Here is a 23718-nt window from a genome sequence, read left to right on the forward strand (position 1 = left end):
CGGAGCTCTGGTGCGAGATTCACCCAAGTGAAAAAGACAAAAACTTGAGAAACATACAACTTCACATTTTATTGAAAACTAATTCCAAGCAGGTCTGAAATGTGATTTACAACAGCACAAAAGAACTGAGCCACACCCTTTACTCTGAGTGTGGGGGGGGGGCGATGGTGGAGGGAAAATTAGGTTAGAGGAAGGAGAAGAGGGTAAAGAGAATGAAAAGGGAGAGAAAAAGAAGAAATATTAACAGAGTACGTCATAGGGCAGAAGAGGGGAAATGAACAGCAAAAGAAAGCAGTGGAACGGGAAGGGTGCTAAAAAAGACAAAATACAAGGAAAGGAGATGAAGGAGAAAGGAAATGCCATGATGCCAATGAAATGATGTAGGAGAAATCGTGGCAGGAAGAGGGAGAATTATGAGAGGCGGTAAAACTATGGGAGAAAGGAAAGGTAGTAGAGTTAAAAGAAAAAAAGAGAAAATCAAATAAGGGAAAGAAAGGGAGGTTGTTAGAGGAAGGACAGTAGGAGAAGAGTAAAGCAGTACTGCCAGAGATAATGGGCAACTGACCAGCTTCTCTGAAAACTGTTGTGGCTGCTTGTGAAAAGGCACAATGGAGACACTAAAAAAACACAACTTCTTCAGAACAGGACTGATGAGACACGAAGGAAAGATGGTATAAGTACAGAAAAAAAATGCGTAACTGGATAGAAGGCTGTGAAAAAGAAAAGGCGATGAGTGAGGACAAAACGTGGTGTAATGAGAATAGGACAGGCGAATGAGGTGGAGTGGTATGCGTGAGGCAGAGAGAGAAAGAGGGGAATCCTATGTGGACTCTTCAATCTGTGGGTGCGCACACAGCTTCCTCGATGCTAGATTCCACTGAAACACCCTTCCTAGTCCTTGAAGTTCCAAAGACAAGTGTGGTCAGAGACATGTCCTCCTGGGAGAGGAAGTAGTAGATGGAAGAGTTCCAAACCAGGCACCGCTGCAGATCCTGCACCACTTGAGATCCAGAGGTCAGTGAAGTCTGGGATAGGAAATGTATACCAGGCCCTGCTTTATGACAGAAGGCATGGTTATCCACCTCTCGGCAAAGCAAGAGACCAAGGGTGAGAAATTTGTGGAGAGAGTTAGGGACCTTTAGTCTATTAGTACCTCTGGCATGTTTCTATGTCTACTGTGAAATGAAGTACCTACACCCAGTCCATCCTCTGGTATTTCTCCTTAAATGAATGCTCACGGTTTGCTCACTGCATCTCTCTTTACTTTCCAACTATGTAATCTTCCTCTTTGCAATTAGATCTCCATATTCTACGATTCACACCTTTCCTCCGCATGTTTTACAAATGGATTTTCCTTCCGGGAACCACTTACCCCCTAAATCTCCACACCATTCCCCTTCCACAAGCTGTAATTGTGAAAGCATTGTTTGACTTTCAAGAAGTACAGCTCATTGGATTTCTCGGCTGGTCCTCCACAGAATCTTTGCTTGGACCCACTCTTCCATTAACTTTAACTCTTCCTTAACTTTAGATGCCTCCCTCCTGTAATCTCCCACCTCTCTACTCGTGGCATCTTACTTTTCCTTTAACCCCCATTTCCCATCATGGAACCTTTGCTCGTCCTTGGAAAGTCTCCTAAACTTACTAATATTGGCCTCTGACTTCCTGCATTTCTCCCCATTAAATCTTAATTCTCTGCGTCAGAATCCCTCCCCGTAACTTAGTTTTTTAAAATTTGCTTTGGTGCATTTGTCCTCTGCTAATCCAGAATTTTTTTGGGGGGGGAAAATTCCCCTAATTTGATGTACTGAACGTGCCTTCCAGACCCTCCAGGACCACTTCTTGGCACATCTTTCTTCTTGCCTTGTCCTCCTCATTTTGCATTTCAAAAACCATTAAAACTTCCTTTAGGACTTTCAAACCTCACTCTACTCTAGAATCTTCCTGCACTGTCCACATTCCGCCTCTATCTCACCAGTGTATCCACATGTTTCTCAGATATAAAATGTATTCTCTATAAAGTCTATGTCTTATGTACAGAGTTTACAGTCTGCCTTAGTCTGTAGCTATCCTTCTGGGGGTCAGACTGGATAGTCCCGCTGGCTGCGGTCATGCCGCACTGTGGTCGAAGCGGGTGGTCTCACTTGCATTTTAATCAGGATGCCCAAGCCTCCAGCTCTCGCAAGTCCACATCCTCATCGACTTTTGATGCTGTGAATTAAAATAAATAATTATTATACAATTTTAGTCAACAAAGTGACAAATAATAGTCATGTTCTCCAATAGCTATGCCTCAATATGCTCAGGTTGCAGCAACTAGGAAAATAGCCTATTAACCGTTTGTTAGGCTAAGCTCACATTGGGGAGCAGTTATCCAATTCATTTGTTTTCTTTCAAAAGGGTGGAGGGCCTTGAAAGGGGGAGGGGTGTGTGTGTGTGTGTGTGTGCGCAATTCAACCAAATTATGCCCTTCAATATACAACCCATAAGTGCACTCATTAGCAAACACACAGCACACGTGAACCTGTCATTAATCTCACATTACACCACAGACACAGACTGAGATAACATAACTTACCTAAGGCTTAAGCTTTACCAAATGAAGATCAGCCAGTAGATCATCTACCCCACCCCCCTTCGGACATCCGGACCAAACACTAGATGGCGATCTATGCACAGCATATGATCTACAGCTCATATGCCTCGAACATAGATATTTTGAGTTCCACTATAAAATAATCGAAAACTTACCATTTCCTTTTTGGCGACCGAACAAAGGAAGCATGTCAACTGCAAAGACTGAAAGACTGTTTTTTCCTGTCTTCTAAGTAATAGGACAGGAAACTACAGACATGCACAATGGACCTTGCTGCAAATAAATCGATGCCTCCTCTAATGTTCGTTTGGACACATGCAGGCTTCAGGTAGCTTTCTTTGGAACACAACCACACTCCTGTAATCAAAAGGTAGCAAACCCATTTCTGTCTGAAAACTACAGTATTTTCCCCCTCACTTTTTGCGTCTATCTGTGGGTAGATGTAATACGTCAAAGCTCTGTATTAATTTGCATGTGGTCTTCCTATTAGAATTTTTTCTACCCATGTAAAAATAGTTTTTTTACAACTTGAAAGAGGGTCTTGGGTAATTTCCATCAAAACATACAGTGGGAAGATGCATCCAACAATATGCTACTATGAATGTCTCCCTAAACATAAGGTGAGTGAGCGGAGAAAGAATACCGATGGAGTCCCTCACAGCAAAAGATAGAGACTGCCTGAAATGAAAGAGAGGGATGGGTGGGTGCATGTACTTAAATCTGTACAGAGGATTAAAAAAAAATCCTTGAGGGACATCAGTGAATCAACCAATGAGTTGAGAGAAGCCCTCACTATCTTCCATGAAGTGACCTACATTTAGGCACTAAGAATATTCCCTTTCCAGGGCGACAGCATAGCAAATACTTGCACACAGTAAGATAAACTATACGGTTGGAGGAACGCAAATACAGTAATTTATCTCTTGTAACACTGTATAACGACGAATGATTATCCTGTATAATATACCGGACAAAATTACTATATGTAAAATGCCAATTAAAAGTGTTTGGAAAAAACAGAAGAAACTATGCTGCACAGACTAAAAATATCGTCATATTCTCTCAATATCAGACTGGGAACTACAGAGTATGGCAACATCGCAAGTTTGAGTGGAGAAAACATGCCACCAGACTGGTTCTCATATTATAGGTTAAAGTCTACTGATTGAGCCAAATCCAGCTGAATACATCAAAGTGTACTTCTGAGCGTTCTTCACAGGAGTACCAAACCCTTACTTTCCTAAGGCCCAAAAACATAACCATCATACCCCCCGCTTAAAGAAAGGAGTTTGGACAAGCATCTACCAATCGTAGACGTCTTGTTCATGTGTAAGATCATGAAAAGCAAGGTAATAAAGCAAATACGGGAGTTTGTGGGATACCACAGCCTTTTACACGACTGACAGGCATTTCCAAACCATCTGACCAATAGTAGGGAAAGACTTGCTCATCGTTCTGGACAAGAGCAACCAGGCAGCCTCGAACTCTCAGCACCGTATGACAAACACTAACTGAAACACTAAAATAATATATCTCTGTGGATTTAACAGTTCTAGAGAACATCCAGCCATTTTACCAAATCAGAATCTGGTTTGTAGAGGCTGGCAGACAAAGTTTTGTGCAGTGTAATACAAGACTTGGCCATCTTGTCTTTGCTGTCTGTAAGCCACATGGAGAAAAGTGTGATAATGATACATAAATCTACTCCAATCGGAGAAGACAAGGAAGTGAGTGTCGTTTTGTATGGAAAAATAATACTTTGCCTAAATTATGCCAAAACGGATCAAGGTAGTAGGCACTGCCACAGAAAAAACCTCCCTTTTGAAAGATCTAAAACACTGGGTCCCACAAAAACCTCAACCCAAAATATACCAGTACTAGCCATAATATATTCAGACATCTTCCTGGTAGGACCAGACAACATGTGCACGAATCCAAAATTCCAGTTCTCATTTCTATGGAAAATCCTGATTGTTCTGGAAACTGACCACTGAACAAATGTAACAAGAGCCCTGCTAATGGATCGTTCAGGCTACTGTGCTGTTATCTACACCAGAATGCCCAATAAAATGGACTCCTACAGGTACATAATCAGGCCGGCAGGTTCAGCCTCAACCTCCTAACGCCCTTTGTACTATTGGCAAACCCTACTGAATAAGACTCCTCTAGAAACTAACACCCTAATACATGCTAGCCAGAAATCGTAGATAAGAATACACCCAACTAATCTCCTAAGGCCCGTGAAGAGGCAGAAACATCAGTGGACTGGGGTGGAAAGACGGGGCTGGCTCACCTGGAGCAGACCTCTTAGTTCAACACTGAGAGCATAGCCCAACCATCTGTACTTACAAAAATGACAAGAACCTTATAATGGCCACTTATTATACGTTTTATAAAAGCACAGTGGTTGCCAGGAACTAGCAGTCCTGGCTGTAGCTTGGGTAGAAAGACCATCAGAGAACCATTAGAATCAAGAATTTAGTGAAGACAAAAAGCTGCACAGACAAAGGAGAGCAAGCAATAAGCAGTACAGAAACGTTACTACTTCTGCCAATTAAAGAAACCCAGCAAGTGGGACCTACACCAAATCAAGATTACGTCAATAAAAGGCAATATCAAACTAGACTTGCAGTGTCCTAATCACTGAAATTGAGGATGGAATACTACCTTCTCCAGGGCTGAACTTGAACATAAATACAGGAAAGCAATGCAGTATGCCAAACAAACGCCAATTCACACAGGCTCTAAATATTTCTGAAAGATGTCATCAGTCACACCTTTTCTAATGACTTGTGCTGTCATGGAAGGATTTAAAAAAAAAAGTGGGCATAAAACAAATAATAAAAAATAAAAATTAAAAAGAGTCTATTTTATGGTTAAGCAAAAGAACAAAATCACCAGCACCACAGCTGGATTTGTTCTCATGAGTACCATATTTCACATGAAAACTGTTTGGTTCTTGTGAACAGGCCTTTATCCCCCTAACCCACATGCAGAAGCTGTCTTCCATGAAAGGTGTTGTAAAGATGCCTCAAGAATATATATATTTTTTTAAAGAAAGAAAATGGGCAGTGGAGTTCATTATCCTTGTCTGAACGATCTTAAAATTCCATAGTAGAGGTGGTCTGATAAGAGGCCAGGAATTAGCATTGCTATTTTGTTTTTTAAACATTAGTTTTGTTCTTTACATGAACATATTGAAAGAATGCAGATGACCAAGATCTGAGGAATGCACATTTCATGTACCTTACAGTTTACATTTGCTAACCAGAACCACACTATTGCTTTATTACATACTTTGGTGTTAAGATCTATTATAATCTTTAGGTCTACTTAGCTCTCCCCTTTATGAGCTGTTAGTTATTTACCCAAGCAAGACATTCTCAACGCCCTCCAAAAAACCCTAATCACTGGAACTGAGAAAAAAGCAAATCTGGGTAAGATTCATTTTGTAAGCTTTAACTGCATTAAGGTTTTCAATTATGGAAGGGAACATAAAACTTTGCCAAAAGAAAAAGTTATAGGGGAAAAAAAACTTCTCCTTGCCATGTGGTAGGATGGATATTCGTTTGAACACATTAGATGCATATCTCTCCATGCCAATGCAATCTTGTGGCAGTGGAGAATTTGATCTTGAAGCCTGTAGAGGATATCTCATTTGCACTACAGCTCTTCTGAAACCTATCCGACTTGTGATGCAGATATGGGATGTACTATATCATAACTACTCCTGTCGACCAGAATCATCCTGGTATTAAAGTGCTTTGGTTTGTGTTGGTAATGACAGAATGAACCGAAGTGCTTGAAAAAAAAGTATAGAAATGTGATTAACAAGTTTTTCAAAGGGGCAATAAGTGCTCATAGTCCCTGGCTTGTTATTTATTTTAGGCGAAGTTCGAGCATTTCATATTGCTGAGGTGGCTAAGAGGTGTATTTGTAGACAACCCCAGACACAAAAGACATTGTGTAGAAACTCGTTTAAATCACTTGTGTGATTTTAGGTCAAGAGAGGAGGCTAGCATTATACATAACCTTTTACTTACCACTTCTGTTCAGCATTAAAAGCTTCAAATAGAACAACATGAAGTCATAGAAAAATAGAACATCTACTGAGTATATAAATCACCAATATTCCCAACTCATCCTCTTTTGTTTGCTGCTTCTGAGCAGATGAGTATATTTTTAATTCCAATTGAATATGAATGCGGTAGAGTGTAATTTATAAGGTATTAGTTAAAAGATTTATGTTGGTAATGAATGTTAGTCTGTTGAAATACCCCCAATTGTTTTTTAGTCAAGTTAGGTATTCTGGCATAATAGGTTTAATGGCAAAACAGGTGTGGCCTGTCTTATTAAATGTGAGGTGTTCAGTAATAGCGGGGAGAAAAAGTGAATTTAAGAAGGCAGTTTCAAACTAAAGCGAATTAAAACTCGGGCATACAGTAATTTGTAGGGGCTCGAGTGGAGAAAGTAACGGCTCCAGCGCGTGAGGGATTCTCGCACAGAGAACTTGAAGAAATGGGTCCAGTGTGCGAGAGCTGCTTATGCCAGGAGCTCGAGGAAACTGCTCCAGCTGGTGAGAGCAGCTTGTGCTGAGGCCTTGAAGGAGACATGCATTGGTGACATATGCGACGAAGAGGCCGATTTTTAAAGCGGATTGTGCACATTACGTAAGAGTCTACAAACGCGCTTTAAAGAAGGCGATAGACCTTGTTAGGCTGGCATCTGGAAGTGTAATGACACCTGTGTAGCAATGCGTCCCGATCAGCATAGGCTGACAGAACAGCTGATATACATTTATTTTTTTGCAGAGGTTTATATAGTGCGAACGTGACCCGAATCCAATCAGGTATCAGAGCGCTTTACATAGCACCAGTTACGTTACATGAAGACACACATTCATTTTTAGGTCTCGCCTGGTTATTGCGTAAGCGATCGCACAGCGAGACTTATGTAGGGGCTTCAGAAAATGCTCCCAAAGGCTTCCCAGGCGGATCGGGTGGCGGTTACGTGCACAACCACGCACGCGCATTCCATTTGCCACCAGCTACTTCCTGCGCGTGCGCTGCCTCACGCATTCAGAGAGATTTAGTAAGGGGCGCAAGACCTTAGGAATGCGGTTTATGGCCAGTGCATGTGAGGCATTCAAGCGCGAAGCTGGCATCTGGCATCGGATTTGAAAGCAGCAGACTGCTTTCGCCAGCGCGCGCTCGGCCTCACTTCCTGCATCCCCTCTTACAACAATTAACTTTCGTCATAACTCACACCCCATATGCTCGTTCCCTCCCACCCTTCCTTAGATGTCCGCTTTTCTTGTTGTTTACAAACCACGCCACACACTGCTGCATGCCACACACCACACACTGCTGCACGCCGCACACTGCTGCACGCCGCACACTACCGCACGCCGCACACTACCGCACGCCGCTGCATTACACACTGCTGCATGCCTCACACTGCTGCACGCCGCACACTGCTACTCGAAACACTGCTGGACGCCTCACACTGCTGCATGCCTCACACTGCTGCTCGCCTCACACTGCTGCACGCCCCAGTGCTGCACGCCACACACAGCTGCACGCCGCACACTGCTGCACGCCACACACTGCTACACGCCACACACTGCTGCACGCCACACACTGTTGCACACTACTGCACACCACACACTGCTGCACGCCACACACTGCTGCAAGCCACACACTGCTGCACACTGCTGCATTACTCACTGCTGCATGCTGCACGACACTGCTGCACGCCGCACACTGCTGCACGCCACACAGTGCTGCCTGCCTCACACTGCTACATGAAACACTGCTGCACGCCGCACACTGCTGCACGAAACACTGCTGCACGCCACACACTGCTGCACGCCACACACTGCTGCACGTCACACACTGCTGCATGCCACACACTGCTGCACGCCGCTGCACGCCGCACACTGCTGCACGCCGCACACTGCTGCATGAAACACACTTCTGCACGCCACACACTGCTACACGAAACACTGCTGCACGCCTCACACTGCTGCACGCCGCACACTGCTGATCACTGCTGCATTACTCACTGCTGCATGCTGCACAACACTGCTGCATGCTGCACGACACTGCTGCACGCCGCACACTGCTGCACACTGCTGCATTACTCACTGCTGCATGCTGCACAACACTGCTGCACGCCTCACACTGCTGCACACCGCACACTGCTGCACGCTGCACACTGCTGCACGCCACACACTGCTGCACACTGCTGCATGCTGCACGCCACACACGGCTGCACGCCACCCACTGCTGCACGCCACACACTGCTGCACGCCACACACTGCTGCACGCCACACACTGCTGCATGCCGCACACTGCTGCACGCCACACAGTGCTGCATGCCTCACACGGTTACACAAAACACTGCTGCACGCCACACACTGCTGCACGCCGCACACTGCTGCACGCCTCACTGCTGCACGCCTCACACTGCTGCACGCCTCACACTGCTGCACGCCTCACACTGCTGCACGCCACACACTGCTGCACGCCACACACTGCTGCACGCCACACACTGCTGCACGCCACACAGTGCTGCATGCCTCACACGGCTACACGCAACACTGCTGCACGCCACACACTGCTGCACGCCTCACTGCTACACGGAACACTGCTGCACACCTCACACTGCTGCACGCCACACACTGCTGCACGCCACACACTGCTGCACGCCACACACTGCTGCACGCCACACACTGCTGCACGCTACCCACTGCTGCACGCCGCACACTGCTGCATGCCACACACTGCGGCACGCCTCACACTGCTGCACGCCACACACTGCTGCATGCCTCACACTGCTGCACGCCGCACACTGCTGCACGCCGCACACTGCTGCACGCCGCACACTGCTGCACGCCGCTGCACGCCACACAGTGCTGCATGCCTCACACGGTTACAAAAAAACTGCTGCACGCCACACACTGCTGCACGCCGCACACTGCTGCACACTGCTGCATTACTCACTGCTGCATGCTGCACGACACTGCTGCACGCCGCACACTGCTGCACGCCACACAGTGCTGCCTGCCTCACACTGCTACATGAAACACTGCTGCACGCCGCACACTGCTGCACGAAACACTGCTGCACGCCACACACTGCTGCACGCCACACACTGCTGCACGTCACACACTGCTGCATGCCACACACTGCTGCACGCCGCTGCACGCCGCACACTGCTGCACGCCGCACACTGCTGCATGAAACACACTTCTGCACGCCACACACTGCTACACGAAACACTGCTGCACGCCTCACACTGCTGCACGCCGCACACTGCTGCACACTGCTGCATTACTCACTGCTGCATGCTGCACAACACTGCTGCATGCTGCACGACACTGCTGCACGCCGCACACTGCTGCACACTGCTGCATTACTCACTGCTGCATGCTGCACAACACTGCTGCACGCCTCACACTGCTGCACACCGCACACTGCTGCACGCCGCACACTGCTGCACGCCACACACTGCTGCACACTGCTGCATGCTGCACGCCACACACGGCTGCACGCCACCCACTGCTGCACGCCACACACTGCTGCACGCCACACACTGCTGCACGCCACACACTGCTGCATGCCGCACACTGCTGCACGCCACACAGTGCTGCATGCCTCACACGGTTACACAAAACACTGCTGCACGCCACACACTGCTGCACGCCGCACACTGCTGCACGCCTCACTGCTGCACGCCTCACACTGCTGCACGCCTCACACTGCTGCACGCCTCACACTGCTGCACGCCACACACTGCTGCACGCCACACACTGCTGCACGCCACACAGTGCTGCATGCCTCACACGGCTACACGCAACACTGCTGCACGCCACACACTGCTGCACGCCTCACTGCTACACGGAACACTGCTGCACACCTCACACTGCTGCACGCCACACACTGCTGCACGCCACACACTGCTGCACGCCACACACTGCTGCACGCCACACACTGCTGCACGCTACCCACTGCTGCACGCCGCACACTGCTGCATGCCACACACTGCGGCACGCCTCACACTGCTGCACGCCACACACTGCTGCATGCCTCACACTGCTGCACGCCGCACACTGCTGCACGCCGCACACTGCTGCACGCCGCACACTGCTGCACGCCGCACACTGCTGCACGCCGCTGCACGCCACACAGTGCTGCATGCCTCACACGGTTACAAAAAAACTGCTGCACGCCACACACTGCTGCACGCCGCACACTGCTGCACGCCGCACACTGCTGCACGCCACACACTGCTGCACGCCACACACTGCTGCACGCCTCACACTGCTGCACGCCGCACACTGCTACACGAAACACTGCTGCACGCCTCACACTGCTGCATGCCACACACTGCTGCACGCCACACACTGCTGCATGCCTCACTGCTGCACGCCGCACACTGCTGCACGCCGCACACTGCTGCACTGCTACACGAAACACTGCTGCACGCCTCACACTCCTGCACGCCGCACACTGCTGCACGCCACACTGCTGCACACTGCTGCATTACTCACTGCTGCATGCTGCATGACACTGCTGCACACCACACTGCTGCACACTGCTGCATTACTCACTGCGGCTGTAGGAGAGTAGGGTCTGCTATCCTATGGTCACCCCAAATTTTTGCTTTTTGCTTCACTGGTTTTTGACATATTGAGGCTGTGGGCCTGCCAATCAGACCCCCAGCCTGCTGTTCTCTCTACTAAATTTACACTATGCACCCTAGGTGCATAACCAATTGGAAGTGGATCACCCTGTGAGCCCCTGTACCAGTGTACACTAGGTACCCAGGGCATTGGTGTATCTAAGGCCTGCCAAGGGCTGAAGCATGTATTATGCCACCCCAGGCTTGGCCTAACAAATTTGACACAACTGGCTGATCACTCAGCTGGGGTAAGTTGGTGTAACCACCTCTTACTTAGGTGTAGTATACCTATACCTAACCTTAAATGGGACACATGTTAACCTATAAGTCACTCCTATGGCAGGCCTTAACAATCCTGAAGGCAGAGTGCTTGGTTCCATGTGAGATGGTGCTCTGGCATGAGCTGAGCCTGTCTGCAGTGGTCGGAACAACTTCTTTCTACTGTTTCCAGATATCGTCATACCATATACTCTTAAGTGCATTATGAACCTCACGGTTAAATGTTATCTTTGGTTTGACTTTATCAAAACATGTCGAGTAAGGTGTCATACGAATTGGAATACTAACCCCTCGCCAATTCTGGCGATGGGGTTAGCATTCCACCCTTCTAGAGGGACACGACATGTACAGTACCTGAAACCCGGGTAAAATCAGACATAGCCTCAGCTCCACAAAATGGATGCTGCCACCACAGACACAAGTCTGCCCTCCTGCTGCTGGGAGTCCTTCCAGCTTGGGAGGTGTGGACAAAGGGTTTCCTGCCAGGGGAGGTGCGTGCACCACCCCAGACAGGATTTTGTGTATTGGTCAGGTAGGGCTTGAAAGAAACCAGACATGCCTGTGGCTCACAAGGAGCCTCGGTGCATATGCCAGTTCAATCCGGTCCTGGGGCACACCAGTCCCGGGCCTGGGGCGAGCTGGACAAAGGATTGGGGGTGTAACCACCCCCCTTCCTGGTCCCACCCTTAGGGAGGGACCTAGCAGGTAGTCCGGCCCCTAGAATCCGCTTAAAGGTAGGAGCTGTGTCCTAAGACTTCAGACATCCTGGAATCAACTTGAAACTAAGAAGAAGACGGGAACTTCGACATTCTGCTGCACAGAAGACTGAAGGAAATCTCCCCTGTGGTCAGGGAGTGACCACCTTGCTAACGCAAGCACCATCCAGCGAATCAACGTCTGCTTTGCCGCCGCCTCCCGCCGGAGCCCGAGCCCAGAGACTGACAAGACCTGGACCTCCAGAGCTCTCACCGCCCGATCCACAGTCCCTGAAAAGAGGAGACCCGTGGAGGCACCGAGACACGTGGAGCCAGCCATCTTGAAACGACCACGACAAGCTGCAAGTGCAACAACCGAGGCTCCCTCCAAGTTGTGCTTTGGGATCTGAGAAGCCCAACCCTCGAGCAGCATCTGCACCAAAGGTGAGCCATCCAGCATCTCCACGATCTGCGTGGGGCCCTTCTGCATTTTGCCACTCGACGCGCCTAACCGGTTGCTGGCCCGCTGGCTAGTGGCCATCTTGGCGACGAACTTCAAGAAATACACCGCTGGTCTGGTTGCTCCAGACTGGCCCTTGCACCCCTCCAAAGGAGCAGTCCCTCTGACCTTGCTGGTCAGAACCATCAGCTTATTTCGTTTTCCACAACAATTGCTTTTGCCAAGGCTTGTTTGCTTCGATCAAGTCGGCGACACTGCCGACAGCGAGAGCCTGCGTGGGACAGCTCGTGAACCGACTCCTGGACGTCGTCGACCTTCAGGGACCACGTGGCTGCAGAGACAAGCTACACCTTTCTTTCTGTTTGCACCCGACATCGCCTGGTACCCACCTGGTGCCACGCTGGTCACTGGCTAGTGACTGTGAACACTGTCCCCTCTGCTTTCATGTCTTCTACAACTCCGATCCACTCTTGGATCCACCGCATCCCTTCCGGACCGACCGCCTGCAGCATCTTTGTCCACAGGCTCCATTGAACAGATAGAAGAAACCCGACGCACTTCGAGGCCTATGCACCCGCTTCCTGTGCGTGAGGTAAAGCTGGCACTCCGGTGCCCAAGTGTAGAGTATCATCTCTAGTGTCTGTGTTTCCAATCTTGAGTTCATAGTCCACCCGGAAGATCCTTTTTGCAGTAACTTTGTAACTTTTACGCACCCATTGAAAACCCATGGGAGCACGCGTGTGACTATTTGCTCTGCACACGCAACCCGTGGACCTCCTGGTCACTAACTGAAGTTAGCTCCTTGTAGGCCCAGCGATTCTAGAGGCCCTAGGCCTTTTCCCTTTTCTGTTCGTGGTACTTATACCACTATTTTAGTATATGGGTTGAGCGGCCACCAGGGCCTATCCATATAAAGTGCAACTTCTGTGTATTCTACTGTAATCTTGTTTGACGATTTGTGCTCCTGTGCTCATAAAGAGACTAGGGGTTACTTTGAGAAATAAATACATATATATTTTGAATATATATCTGTGTGGTGTCCTTTCATTGGTGTAAAAGGGGGTTACATTTGGTAAAACAGCTGGCTTAACACGCTTCACGAGTTTAGCCTCAAAGACTGCTTAGCCTACGCTACCACTAGGGCAGCTAGTCCGAAAAGGTTGACTTACAACCACACCATAAGGGTTGCTTGGCATGGTACAAGGTGGTCACTTTAACTAGTGAACATCATATACCAGGCCAACTTCTCACATTGGTGAGCAGCGGTTGGATTTGAGCTTGCTGTGTTTTACCATTGTAATCTCTTGGTTACCAATTGAAAGATCACATAGGTACCTATAGGTACATATACAACAAGATTAGATATACTTTATTTCTACTGAACTTAGTTGTTGTAGAGCAAAGGGAGTAGCACACCCTGACTACAACTACTAGATAGGTTTAGTAGGTAAACCCAAGTGTAGGTAGATTGCAACACATCCACCCACACTTAAGAGCAATGGCTGGGGCAGAGGGGTCCACTGTACCCATCTCTGTTGAGAGTGACCCCCAGAGGGCACCATCCATCTTTGCTACCCTTAATCAAAATGAGCTCAGGCAGTTGGCAAATATCAGGGGCCTTAAACAGCCCAAGAATCCTACTTCTGCTGAACTCAGGGAGCTTTTACAGGCTGATGAAGATCAGAAAGCTCTCAGGAAAGCCTCCCAGTTAGGCCCCTTAGGGACAGGAACAGGAGGCCCCCCTTCTGAAGATGCTACTGAAGTACCCCTTTCCAATAGCCATCCCTTAGATGAGAATCATACTACAGAGGAGGAAAGTGGTGGGGATACAGAAGGTAGTGAGGATGAAGGGAGAACTAGCGCAGTGCCAAGTGTTATACGTGGCCCAGCTAACTTAAGGCTACTGGGGACTGACATTGGGATCACCCCATTGGATCTCCCTAGTGGACTTAACCAGGGGCTTGGGAGGCAAAGGAATCACTCAGGTGACTCTAATGCTTCTCATGCCTCTCGAGGCTCTCAAGGTCACTCCAGGAGAAGGATGACCACCCCTCAGAGGAGGGAGCATGAGGCCAGAATGCAGGAAGCCCAGCTGAGGATCAGGAAGCAGGAGCTAGAGGTAGCCCTGATGGAAGAGAAACTGAACAAGGCTAGGCAACCTAGAGAGAGTGGGTCTATACCCACTGGTGGCAGCATTGTCCCTAGGGACAAAGATAGGGTCTTTGATAATAGGAACCTGTCCAAGGTTGTGCCCCCCTACAAAAGTGGGGATGACATCCACAAATGGATGACTGCTCGAGAGAGCCTGCAAAGTGCAGCAGGTTCCTGAAGACCAGTGGGCAGCAATCCTCTGGCTCTCCTTTGAAGGAAGAGGCAGAGACAGACTCCTCACTGTTAGGGAGGAGGATGTCAGAGACTACAGAGTCCTGAAGAGTGTCCTAGTTGATGGGTTAGGCTTAACCACTGAACAGTACAGGTTAATGTTCAGAGACACCCAGAAGACACAGACTCAGGACTGGTCTGAATACATTGAATGTGCCACTAAGGCTTTGGAGGGTTGGTTGCTGGGAAGTAAGGTATCTGATTATACAGGATTGTACAATTTGATGATGAGAGAACAGATTTTAAATAACTGTCAAAACCAGCAACTGCATCAACACTTGGTTGACTCTGATCTGACCTCTCCCCAAGAATTGGGAAAGAAGGCAGACAAATGGATCAGAACCAGGGTTAAGCAAAAGAACCAGAACCAGGGCCAAGGGGGTGATCAGAAGAAAACAGACCAAAAGGGTGGAGATCGGAAATCTAAAGACCAGAAGTCTTCAACAGGGCCCCAAACTACTGCTAAAGAGGGTGGGTCCCAGCCTAAAGGGAAGAAGAAAGAAGGTCAAAAGAAACCCTGGTGCAATCATTGCAAGAATACAACTCACTGGACTAGTGATTGTAAAAAGGGTGGAGCCCCCAATACTGTTGCCCCTAAGGCACCTGCTCCCAGTACTACTGTTAGCAGTGTTGGTCCCCAGACAAAGGGTGTAGTGGGAATCACTATGGGAACTGAAGGAGATTCTGACTTAGACAGAACCCTGACACAGGCAGTCTTGATCTGTGATGGGGACATTGATTTGTCCCTGACTGTGAGCCCCAGTAACCTGGGCAAGTACAGACAGACTCCTTTAATTAATGAAAAAGTGGCTCAAGCCTACAGGGACACATGTGCCAGTGTCACTATGGTGACACCAGGCTTTGTGGATCCTGGACAGTACATACCAGGTGATAATTACCTGGTGACCAATGCCAGCAATGCCACTACTTCACATAGTGTGGCAGTTGTTAACTTCTCATGGGGAGGGGTAACTGGCCTCAAAAGGGTTGTGGTTAGTGCAGACCTCCCAGTAGAATGTTTGTTGGGCAATGACCTAGAGAGTTCTCTATGGTCAGAAGTGGAGTACAGGACACATGCAGAGATGTTAGGTATATCACCACATGTCCTTGCTGTGACCAGGTCACAGGCCAAAAAGTGCCTTACTGAACCTCAGGTCTTGGATCCTGGAACAATGGACCAAGCACCTACCAAGAAGAAGAACAGGAGGGTCAAGGCTGTGCCTTCCCCCCTGCCTCAGAGTGATGATCAACCTTCCCAGGAAGCTGATCTAGAGAACCCTGAAGGAACTGTCCCTGAAGAGCTTGAACCTGATCAGGTTGAGTTTCTGGGGGCAGGGGGACCTTCAAGGGCTGACTTGAGGCAGGCTCAGTTATCCTGTCCCTCTCTTGAACCCCTCAGACAGCTGGCTGCTGCTGAGGCTGCTGGGAATGCTCAAGGTACCCATAAAGTGTATTGGGATGAAGGGCTCCTTTATTCAGAGGCTAGAGACCCCAAGCCTGGTGCAACCAGGAGGTTGGTTATACCTCTGCAATTTAGGGGCTTCCTTCTTACCTTGGCCCATGATATTCCTTTAGCAGGACTGTAGGAGAGTAGGGTCTGCTATCCTATGGTCACCCCAAATTTTTGCTTCACTGGTTTTTGACATATTGAGGCTGTGGGCCTGCCAATCAGACCCCCAGCCTGCTGTTCTCTCTACTAAATTTAAACTATGCACCCTAGGTGCATAACCAATTGGAAGTGGATCACCCTGTCAGCCCCTGTACCAGTGTACACTAGGTACCCAGGGCATTGGTGTACCCAAGGCCTGCCAGGGGCTGCAGCATGTATTATGCCACCCCAGGCTTGGCCTAATAATCTGACACAACTGGCTGATCACTCAGCTGGGGTAAGTTGGTGTAATCACCTCTTACTTAGGTGTAGTATACCTATACCTAACCTTAAATGGGACACCTGGTAACCTATAAGTCACTCCTATGGCAGGCCTTAACAATCCTGAAGGCAGAGTGCTTGGTTCCATGTGAGATGATGCTCTGGCATGAGCTGAGCCTGTCTGCAGTGGTCGGAACAACTTCCTTCTACTGTTTCCAGATATCGTCATACCATATACTCTTAAGTGCATTATGAACCTCGCGGTTAAATGCTATCTTTGGTTTGACTTTATCAAAACATGTCGAGTAAGGTGTCATACGAATTGGAATACTAACCCCTCGCCAATTCTGGCGACGGGGTTAGCATTCCACCCTTCTAGAGGGACACGACATGTACAGTACCTGAAACCCGGGTAAAATCAGACATAGCCTCAGCTCCACAAAATGGATGCTGCCACCACAGACACAAGTCTGCCCTCCTGCTGCTGGGAGTCCTTCCAGCTTGGGAGGTGTGGACAAAGGGTTTCCTGCCAGGGGAGATGCATGCACCACCCCAGACAGGATTTTGTGTATTGGTCAGGTAGGGCTTGAAAGAAACCAGACATGCCTGTGGCTCACAAGGAGCCTCGGTGCATATGCCAGTTCAAACCGGTCCTGGGTCACACCAGTCCCGGGCCTGGGGCGAGCTGGACAAAGGATTGGGGGTGTAACCACCCCCCTTCCTGGTCCCACCCTTAGGGAGGGACCTAGCAGGTAGTCCGGCCCCTAGAATCCGCTTAAAGGTAGGAGCTGTGTCCTAAGACTTCAGACATCCTGGAATCAACTTGAAACTAAGAAGAAGACGGGAACTTCGACATTCTGCTGCACAGAAGACTGAAGGAAATCTCCCCTGTGGTCAGGGAGTGACCACCTTGCTAACGCAAGCACCATCCAGCGAATCAACGTCTGCTTTGACGCCGCCTCCCGCCGGAGCCCGAGCCCAGAGACTGACAAGACCTGGACCTCCAGACCTCTCACCGCCCGATCCACAGTCCCTGAAAAGAGGAGACCCGTGGAGGCACCGAGACACGTGGAGCCAGCCATCTTGAAACGACCACGACAAGCTGACAAGTGCAACAACCGAGGCTCCCTCCAAGTTGTGCTTTGGGATCTGAGAAGCCCAACCCTCGAGCAGCATCTGCACCAAAGGTGAGCCCTCCAGCATCTCCACGATCTGCGTGGGGCCCTTCTGCATTTTGCCACTCGACGCGCCTAACCGGTTGCTGGCCCGCTGGCTAGTAGCCATCTTGGCGACGAACTTCACGAAATACACCGCTGGTCTGGTTGCTCCAGACTGGCCCTTGCTCCCCTCCAAAGGAGCAGTCCTTCTGACCTTGCTGGTCAGAACCATCAGCTTATTTCATCTCCTACAACAATTGCTTTTGCCAAGGCTTGTTTGCTTCGATCAAGTCGCCGACACCGCCGACAGCGAGAGCCTGCGTGGGACAGCTCGTGAACCGACTCCTGGACATCGTCGACCTTCAGGGACCACGTGGCTGCAGAGACAAGCTACACCTTTCTTCCTGTTTGCACCCGACATCGCCTGGTACCCACCTGGTGCCACGCTGGTCACTGGCTAGTGACTGTGAACACTGTCCCCTCTGCTTACAGGTCTTCTACAACTCCGATCCACTCTTGGATCCACCGCATCCCTTCCGGACCGACCGCCTGCAGCATCTTTGTCCACAGGCTCCATTGAACAGATAGAAGAAACCCGACGCACTTCGAGGCCTATGCACCCGCTTCCTGTGGGTGAGGTAAAGCTGGCACTCCGGTGCCCAAGTGTAGAGTATCATCTCTAGTGTCTGTGTTTCCAATCTTGAGTTCATAGTCCACCCGGAAGATCCTTTTTGCAGTAACTTTGTAACTTTTACGCACCCATTAAAAACCCATGGGAGCACGCGTGTGACTATTTGCTCTGCACACGCAACCCGTGGACCTCCTGGTCACTAACTGAAGTTAGCTCCTTGTAGGCCCAGCGATTCTAGAGGCCCTAGGCCTTTTCCCTTTTCTGTTCGTGGTACTTATACCACTATTTTAGTATATGGTTTGAGCGGCCACCAGGGCCTATCCATATAAAGTGCAACTTCTGTGTATTCTACTGTAATCTTGTTTGACGATTTGTGCTCCTGTGCTCATAAAGAGACTAGGGGTTACTTTGAGAAATAAATACATATATATTTTGAATATATATCTGTGTGGTGTCCTTTCATTGGTGTAAAAGGGGGTTGCATTTGGTAAAACAGCTTGCTTAACACGCTTCACGAGTTTAGCCTCAAAGACTGCTTAGCCTACGCTACCACTAGGGCAGCTAGTCCGAAAAGGTTGACTTACAACCACACCATAAGGGTTGCTTGGCATGGTACAAGGTGGTCACTTTAACTAGTGAACATCATATACCAGGCCAACTTCTCACAGCGGCATGCTGCACGACACTGCTGCACGCCTCACACTGCTGCATGGCTCACACTGCTGCACGCCTCACACTGCTGCACGCCTCACACTGCTGCACGCCGCTGCACGCCACAGTGCGGCATGCCTCACGGTTACACGAAACACTGCTGCACGCCACACACTGCTGCACGTCGCACACTGCTGCACGCCACACACTGCTGCACGCCACACACTGCTGCACGCCTCTCACTGCTGCACACACACTGCTGCACGCCTCACACTGCTGCACGCCTCACACTACTGCACGCCTCACACTGCTGCACGCCTCACACTGCTGCACGCCTCACACTGCTGCACGCCTCACACTGCTGCACGCCGCACACTGCTACACGAAACACTGCTGCACGCCTCACACTGCTGCATGCCACACACTGCTGCCCGCCACACACTGCTGCCCGCCACACACTGCTGCCCGCCACACACTGCTGTACGCCACACACTGCTGCACGCCACACACTGCTGCATGCCACACTGCTACACGAAACACTGCTGCACGCCGCACGCCACACACTGCTGCACGCCTCACACTGCTGCACGCCACACTGCTGCACGCCACACACTGCTACACGAAACACTGCTGCACGCCGCACACTGCTGCAGTACACACTGCTGCACACCACACACTGCTGCACGCCACACACTGCTGCACGCCTCACACTGCTGCACGCCTCACACTGCTGCACGCCTCACACTGCTGCACGCCTCACACTGCTGCACGCCTCACACTGCTGCATGCCGCACACTGCTGCATGCAGCACACTGCTACACGAAACACTGCTGCACACCACATACTGCTGCACGCCACACTGCTGCATGCCACACTGCTGCACGCCTCACACTGCTGCACGCCTCACACTGCTGTACGCCTCACACTGCTGCATGCCACACTGCTGCACGCCTCACACTGCTGCACGCCTCACACTGCTACACGAAACACTGCTGCACGCCACACTGCTACACGAAACACTGCTGCACGCCGCACACTGCTGCATTACACACTGCTGCACGCCACACACTGCTGCACGCCTCACACTGCTGCACGCCTCACACTGCTGCACGCCTCACACTGCTGCATGCCACACACTGCTGCACGCCTCACACTGCTGCACGCCTCACACTGCTGCATGCCTCACACTGCTACACGAAACACTGCTGCACGCCACACACTGCTGCACGCCTCACTGCTATACGGAACACTGCTGCACGCCACACACTGCTGCACGCCACCCACTGCTGCACGCCACCCACTGCTGCACACCACCCACTGCTGCACGCCACCCACTGCTGCACGCCACCCACTGCTGCACGCCACACACTGCTGCACGCCGCACACTGCTGCACGCCGCACACTGCTGCATGCCTCACACGGTTACACAAAACACTGCTGCACGCCACACACTGCTGCACGCCGCACACTGCTGCATGCCTCACTGCTGCACGCCACGCACTGCTGCATGCCACCCACTGCTGCACGCCACACACTGCTGCACGCCTCACACTGCTGCACGCCTCACACTGCTGCACGCCTCACACTGCTGCACGCCACACACTGCTGCACGCCACACACTGCTGCACGCCACACACTGCTGCACGCCACATACTGCTGCACGCCACACACTGCTACAAGAAACACTGCTGCACGCCACACACTGCTGCACGCCTCACACTGCTGCACGCCGCACACTGCTGCACGCCGCTGTTGGACAGGCCACATGAAGGGCTTGCTCCCTCCCCGCATGACAGGTCCCAAGCCCCGGCCCCCCAGGTGTTACCCACAGAAACAACCCGCACCCCGTCTCCAGACGGAGCTCCTGCCCCCGGACATCTATGTATCATGGGGCCGAACCACTACCGGCTCCCCAGGCCGGACCAGCCGCCATCTTGGACACGGCACCAGCTCGACCCTAACCGTGGGCCTGGCCAGGCCCCGACATCCCGGCACCACCATCCACCCAGGAGGTGAGCGGACCACTTGGCAGGTCGATGGGAGAAAGAAGTGTCGATGGCTCTCCCCCGCCCGGTGCCGATCGCCCTCCAGCTCCCCCGGGCGCTGGCTCCACCCCCCTGCTGGGTGTCTGGACTCCCTCATCCCGGACCTCCCCACCTCCAAGTGCGAGGGTCCGGACATCAAAGGGCGCCAGACCTATAACTAGGGCAGCTCCAGAGCAGGAAGGCAGTTGTATCCTGGAGTCGAGAGACACCGAGAAGAACTCAGCCTTGACGGACTACCGGCGCTGCCGTAGCCCTGCCTTGTGAACTATCGTCCTGCCTGCTGGCGCTGCCGCGGCCTTCTGCATCCTCCATCCTCGTCGGGACCTGCTGGCGCTGCCGCGGCCCGTTGTAACTACTACCTTCATCGGGACCTGCTGGCGCTGCCGCGGACCGTGTAACGACCACCTTCATCGGGACCTGCTGGCGCTGCCGCGGACCGTGTAACGACCACCTTCACCGGGACCTGCTGGCGCTGCCGCGGCCCGTCCAAGCTAGAACACCGAGCTCGAGGATTGTGAGCTATCCATCATCACATCTACCAGATTGGTAACCAGACTGTCCCGCTACCCCCTTTCCCAACCCAAGAGACTAGAATCGAGGGGACCCCTGAGTCCAGACCTCCTTGTACCATTCCATCGTACCTTAAGAAATCGCTTATAAAGAACGGTAAATCCTATCCTTGTGTGGTGTACATCTGTGGGGGGGGGAAGTTACTCATCTGTTCGACCGCTTGAGACGGCTCTCCCCGGAGACCTCTCCCCTTGTCCTCGGCCGACCCTCCCGGTCCGTCTAACATTGGTGGGCAGCGGCGGGATCCGAATCAACGCGTAATCGTACAGAGAGTAGCTCACCCCACAACAAAACCACAATGCCAACCAAAGAGAGCGGATCCACCGAGAAATTCCAGATGGATAAATTGGAAGAGTACAGCCATCGTGAATTGAAACAATTCTGCATGGAGCTAGGCATTGCTACCACCGGCCTGAGTACCAAAGACGATTTCAAGCACGCCATTGAGTCGTGGGCAGAAACCGGGGTCGCCAGATCCCCAGACCGAAACAGTGCAGCATCAGAAAGGAACGCCACGGCTCCCGAGGAGCGAGGAACGGGCCTCTCGCAGGAAGAGATCCAAGAAAGGGAAAAAAACAGACTACATGAGTTAGAAATGGCACGCCTCAAAATGGACGGTGAACTAAAATTAGCCGAGCAAAAACTGAACCTAGAACATCTGCGGCTCCGAGAAGAACGGGAAGAAAAACAGAGGCAGAGAGAGCTCGAAGAAAAGAAATTAGCATCCCCAAGGATGTCGTTCGAGAGTATGTCCGAGAGGACGACATACAACAGTGGTTCAAGGCCTACGAGATCGCCATGACCTCCCACCGGATCGATCGGAGTGACTGGGGAGCCGGCCTATGGGGGAGGTTCGTCAACGAAGGCCGCGATGCCCTGCTACAGCTCCCAGACCATCAGATGTCATCCTATGACCACATGAAGGCTGCCCTCCTCACCCGATATGGGCTCACACCCGAAATGTACCGCCAGAGGTTTCGGGACTGCACCCGGATCCCGGGTACAACTTGGGTGGAATATGTCAACTATTTCAGCCGAGCCTTCGAGGGTTGGATCAAGGGAAGCCACGTAACGACCTACGAGCAACTTTTTAATCTCATGGTGTGGGAGCACCTCTCTAACAACTGCTTCGTCGAGCTCAGGCAGCACCTCCTCGACAGTAAATTGACTGACCCACGGCAACTCGCCGCCGAAGCTGACCGGTGGGAAAGCACCCGAGTGGGCCGGAGAGGGCCACACGAGCAGAACCGGAACAACCAAGGTCAGCACCGTCCCCGAGGAGGGGGAGGAGGCCAGGGGCGAGGGAGAGACACCGTCCCGGCCGCTCCCGCTGCCAGCACCCCGCCCCCGGCCAGCCGGGGCAACCCCCCGATGCGCCCGGGGTTCCGAGCCAACGTCACGTGTCACCGATGCCAGCGAGTCGGCCACTACGCCAATGACCCGAACTGTCCACAGAACCAAACTCCAAAACCCCGCCAGGTAGCTGCCGCCGCCCTGGGGGGAGAACAAATCTCCGAAGAACCAGAAGAATACGAGCAGGCACAACAAGAGTGGGAACCGGCCGCCATGGTTCTAGCGTGCCTAGGGGGAAAAGACATGGTCCCGCGGGCCCCCCTACCCGCCAACACCAGAAAATATAGCCAGTGGGTGAACATTAATGGGCGCCGGGCCGAAGCCCTACATGACACAGGGGCCAG

General features: G+C 51.1%; 1 protein-coding gene across 2 annotated transcripts in view; it reads right to left on the minus strand.

Moving 5' to 3' along the window:
• LOC146869958 (charged multivesicular body protein 4a-like) overlaps positions 1 to 23718 on the minus strand; it is a 410915-nt gene that overhangs the window by 39716 nt on the left and 347481 nt on the right. The window contains exon 6 of one of the 2 annotated variants that reach the window (XM_085624109.1): positions 50 to 2211. The exons of the other annotated variant lie outside the window; for it this stretch is intronic. Coding sequence (XP_085480235.1) covers positions 2156 to 2211 — 56 coding nt within the window. The 3' untranslated portion in view covers positions 50 to 2155. Of the gene's footprint in view, positions 1 to 49; positions 2212 to 23718 lie in introns of those variants that run through there. 2 annotated transcript variants of the gene reach the window in all.

This window comes from Triturus cristatus, chromosome 1_1 (assembly GCF_964204655.1).
Source record: "Triturus cristatus chromosome 1_1, aTriCri1.1, whole genome shotgun sequence".
NCBI lineage: Eukaryota > Metazoa > Chordata > Amphibia > Caudata > Salamandridae > Triturus > Triturus cristatus.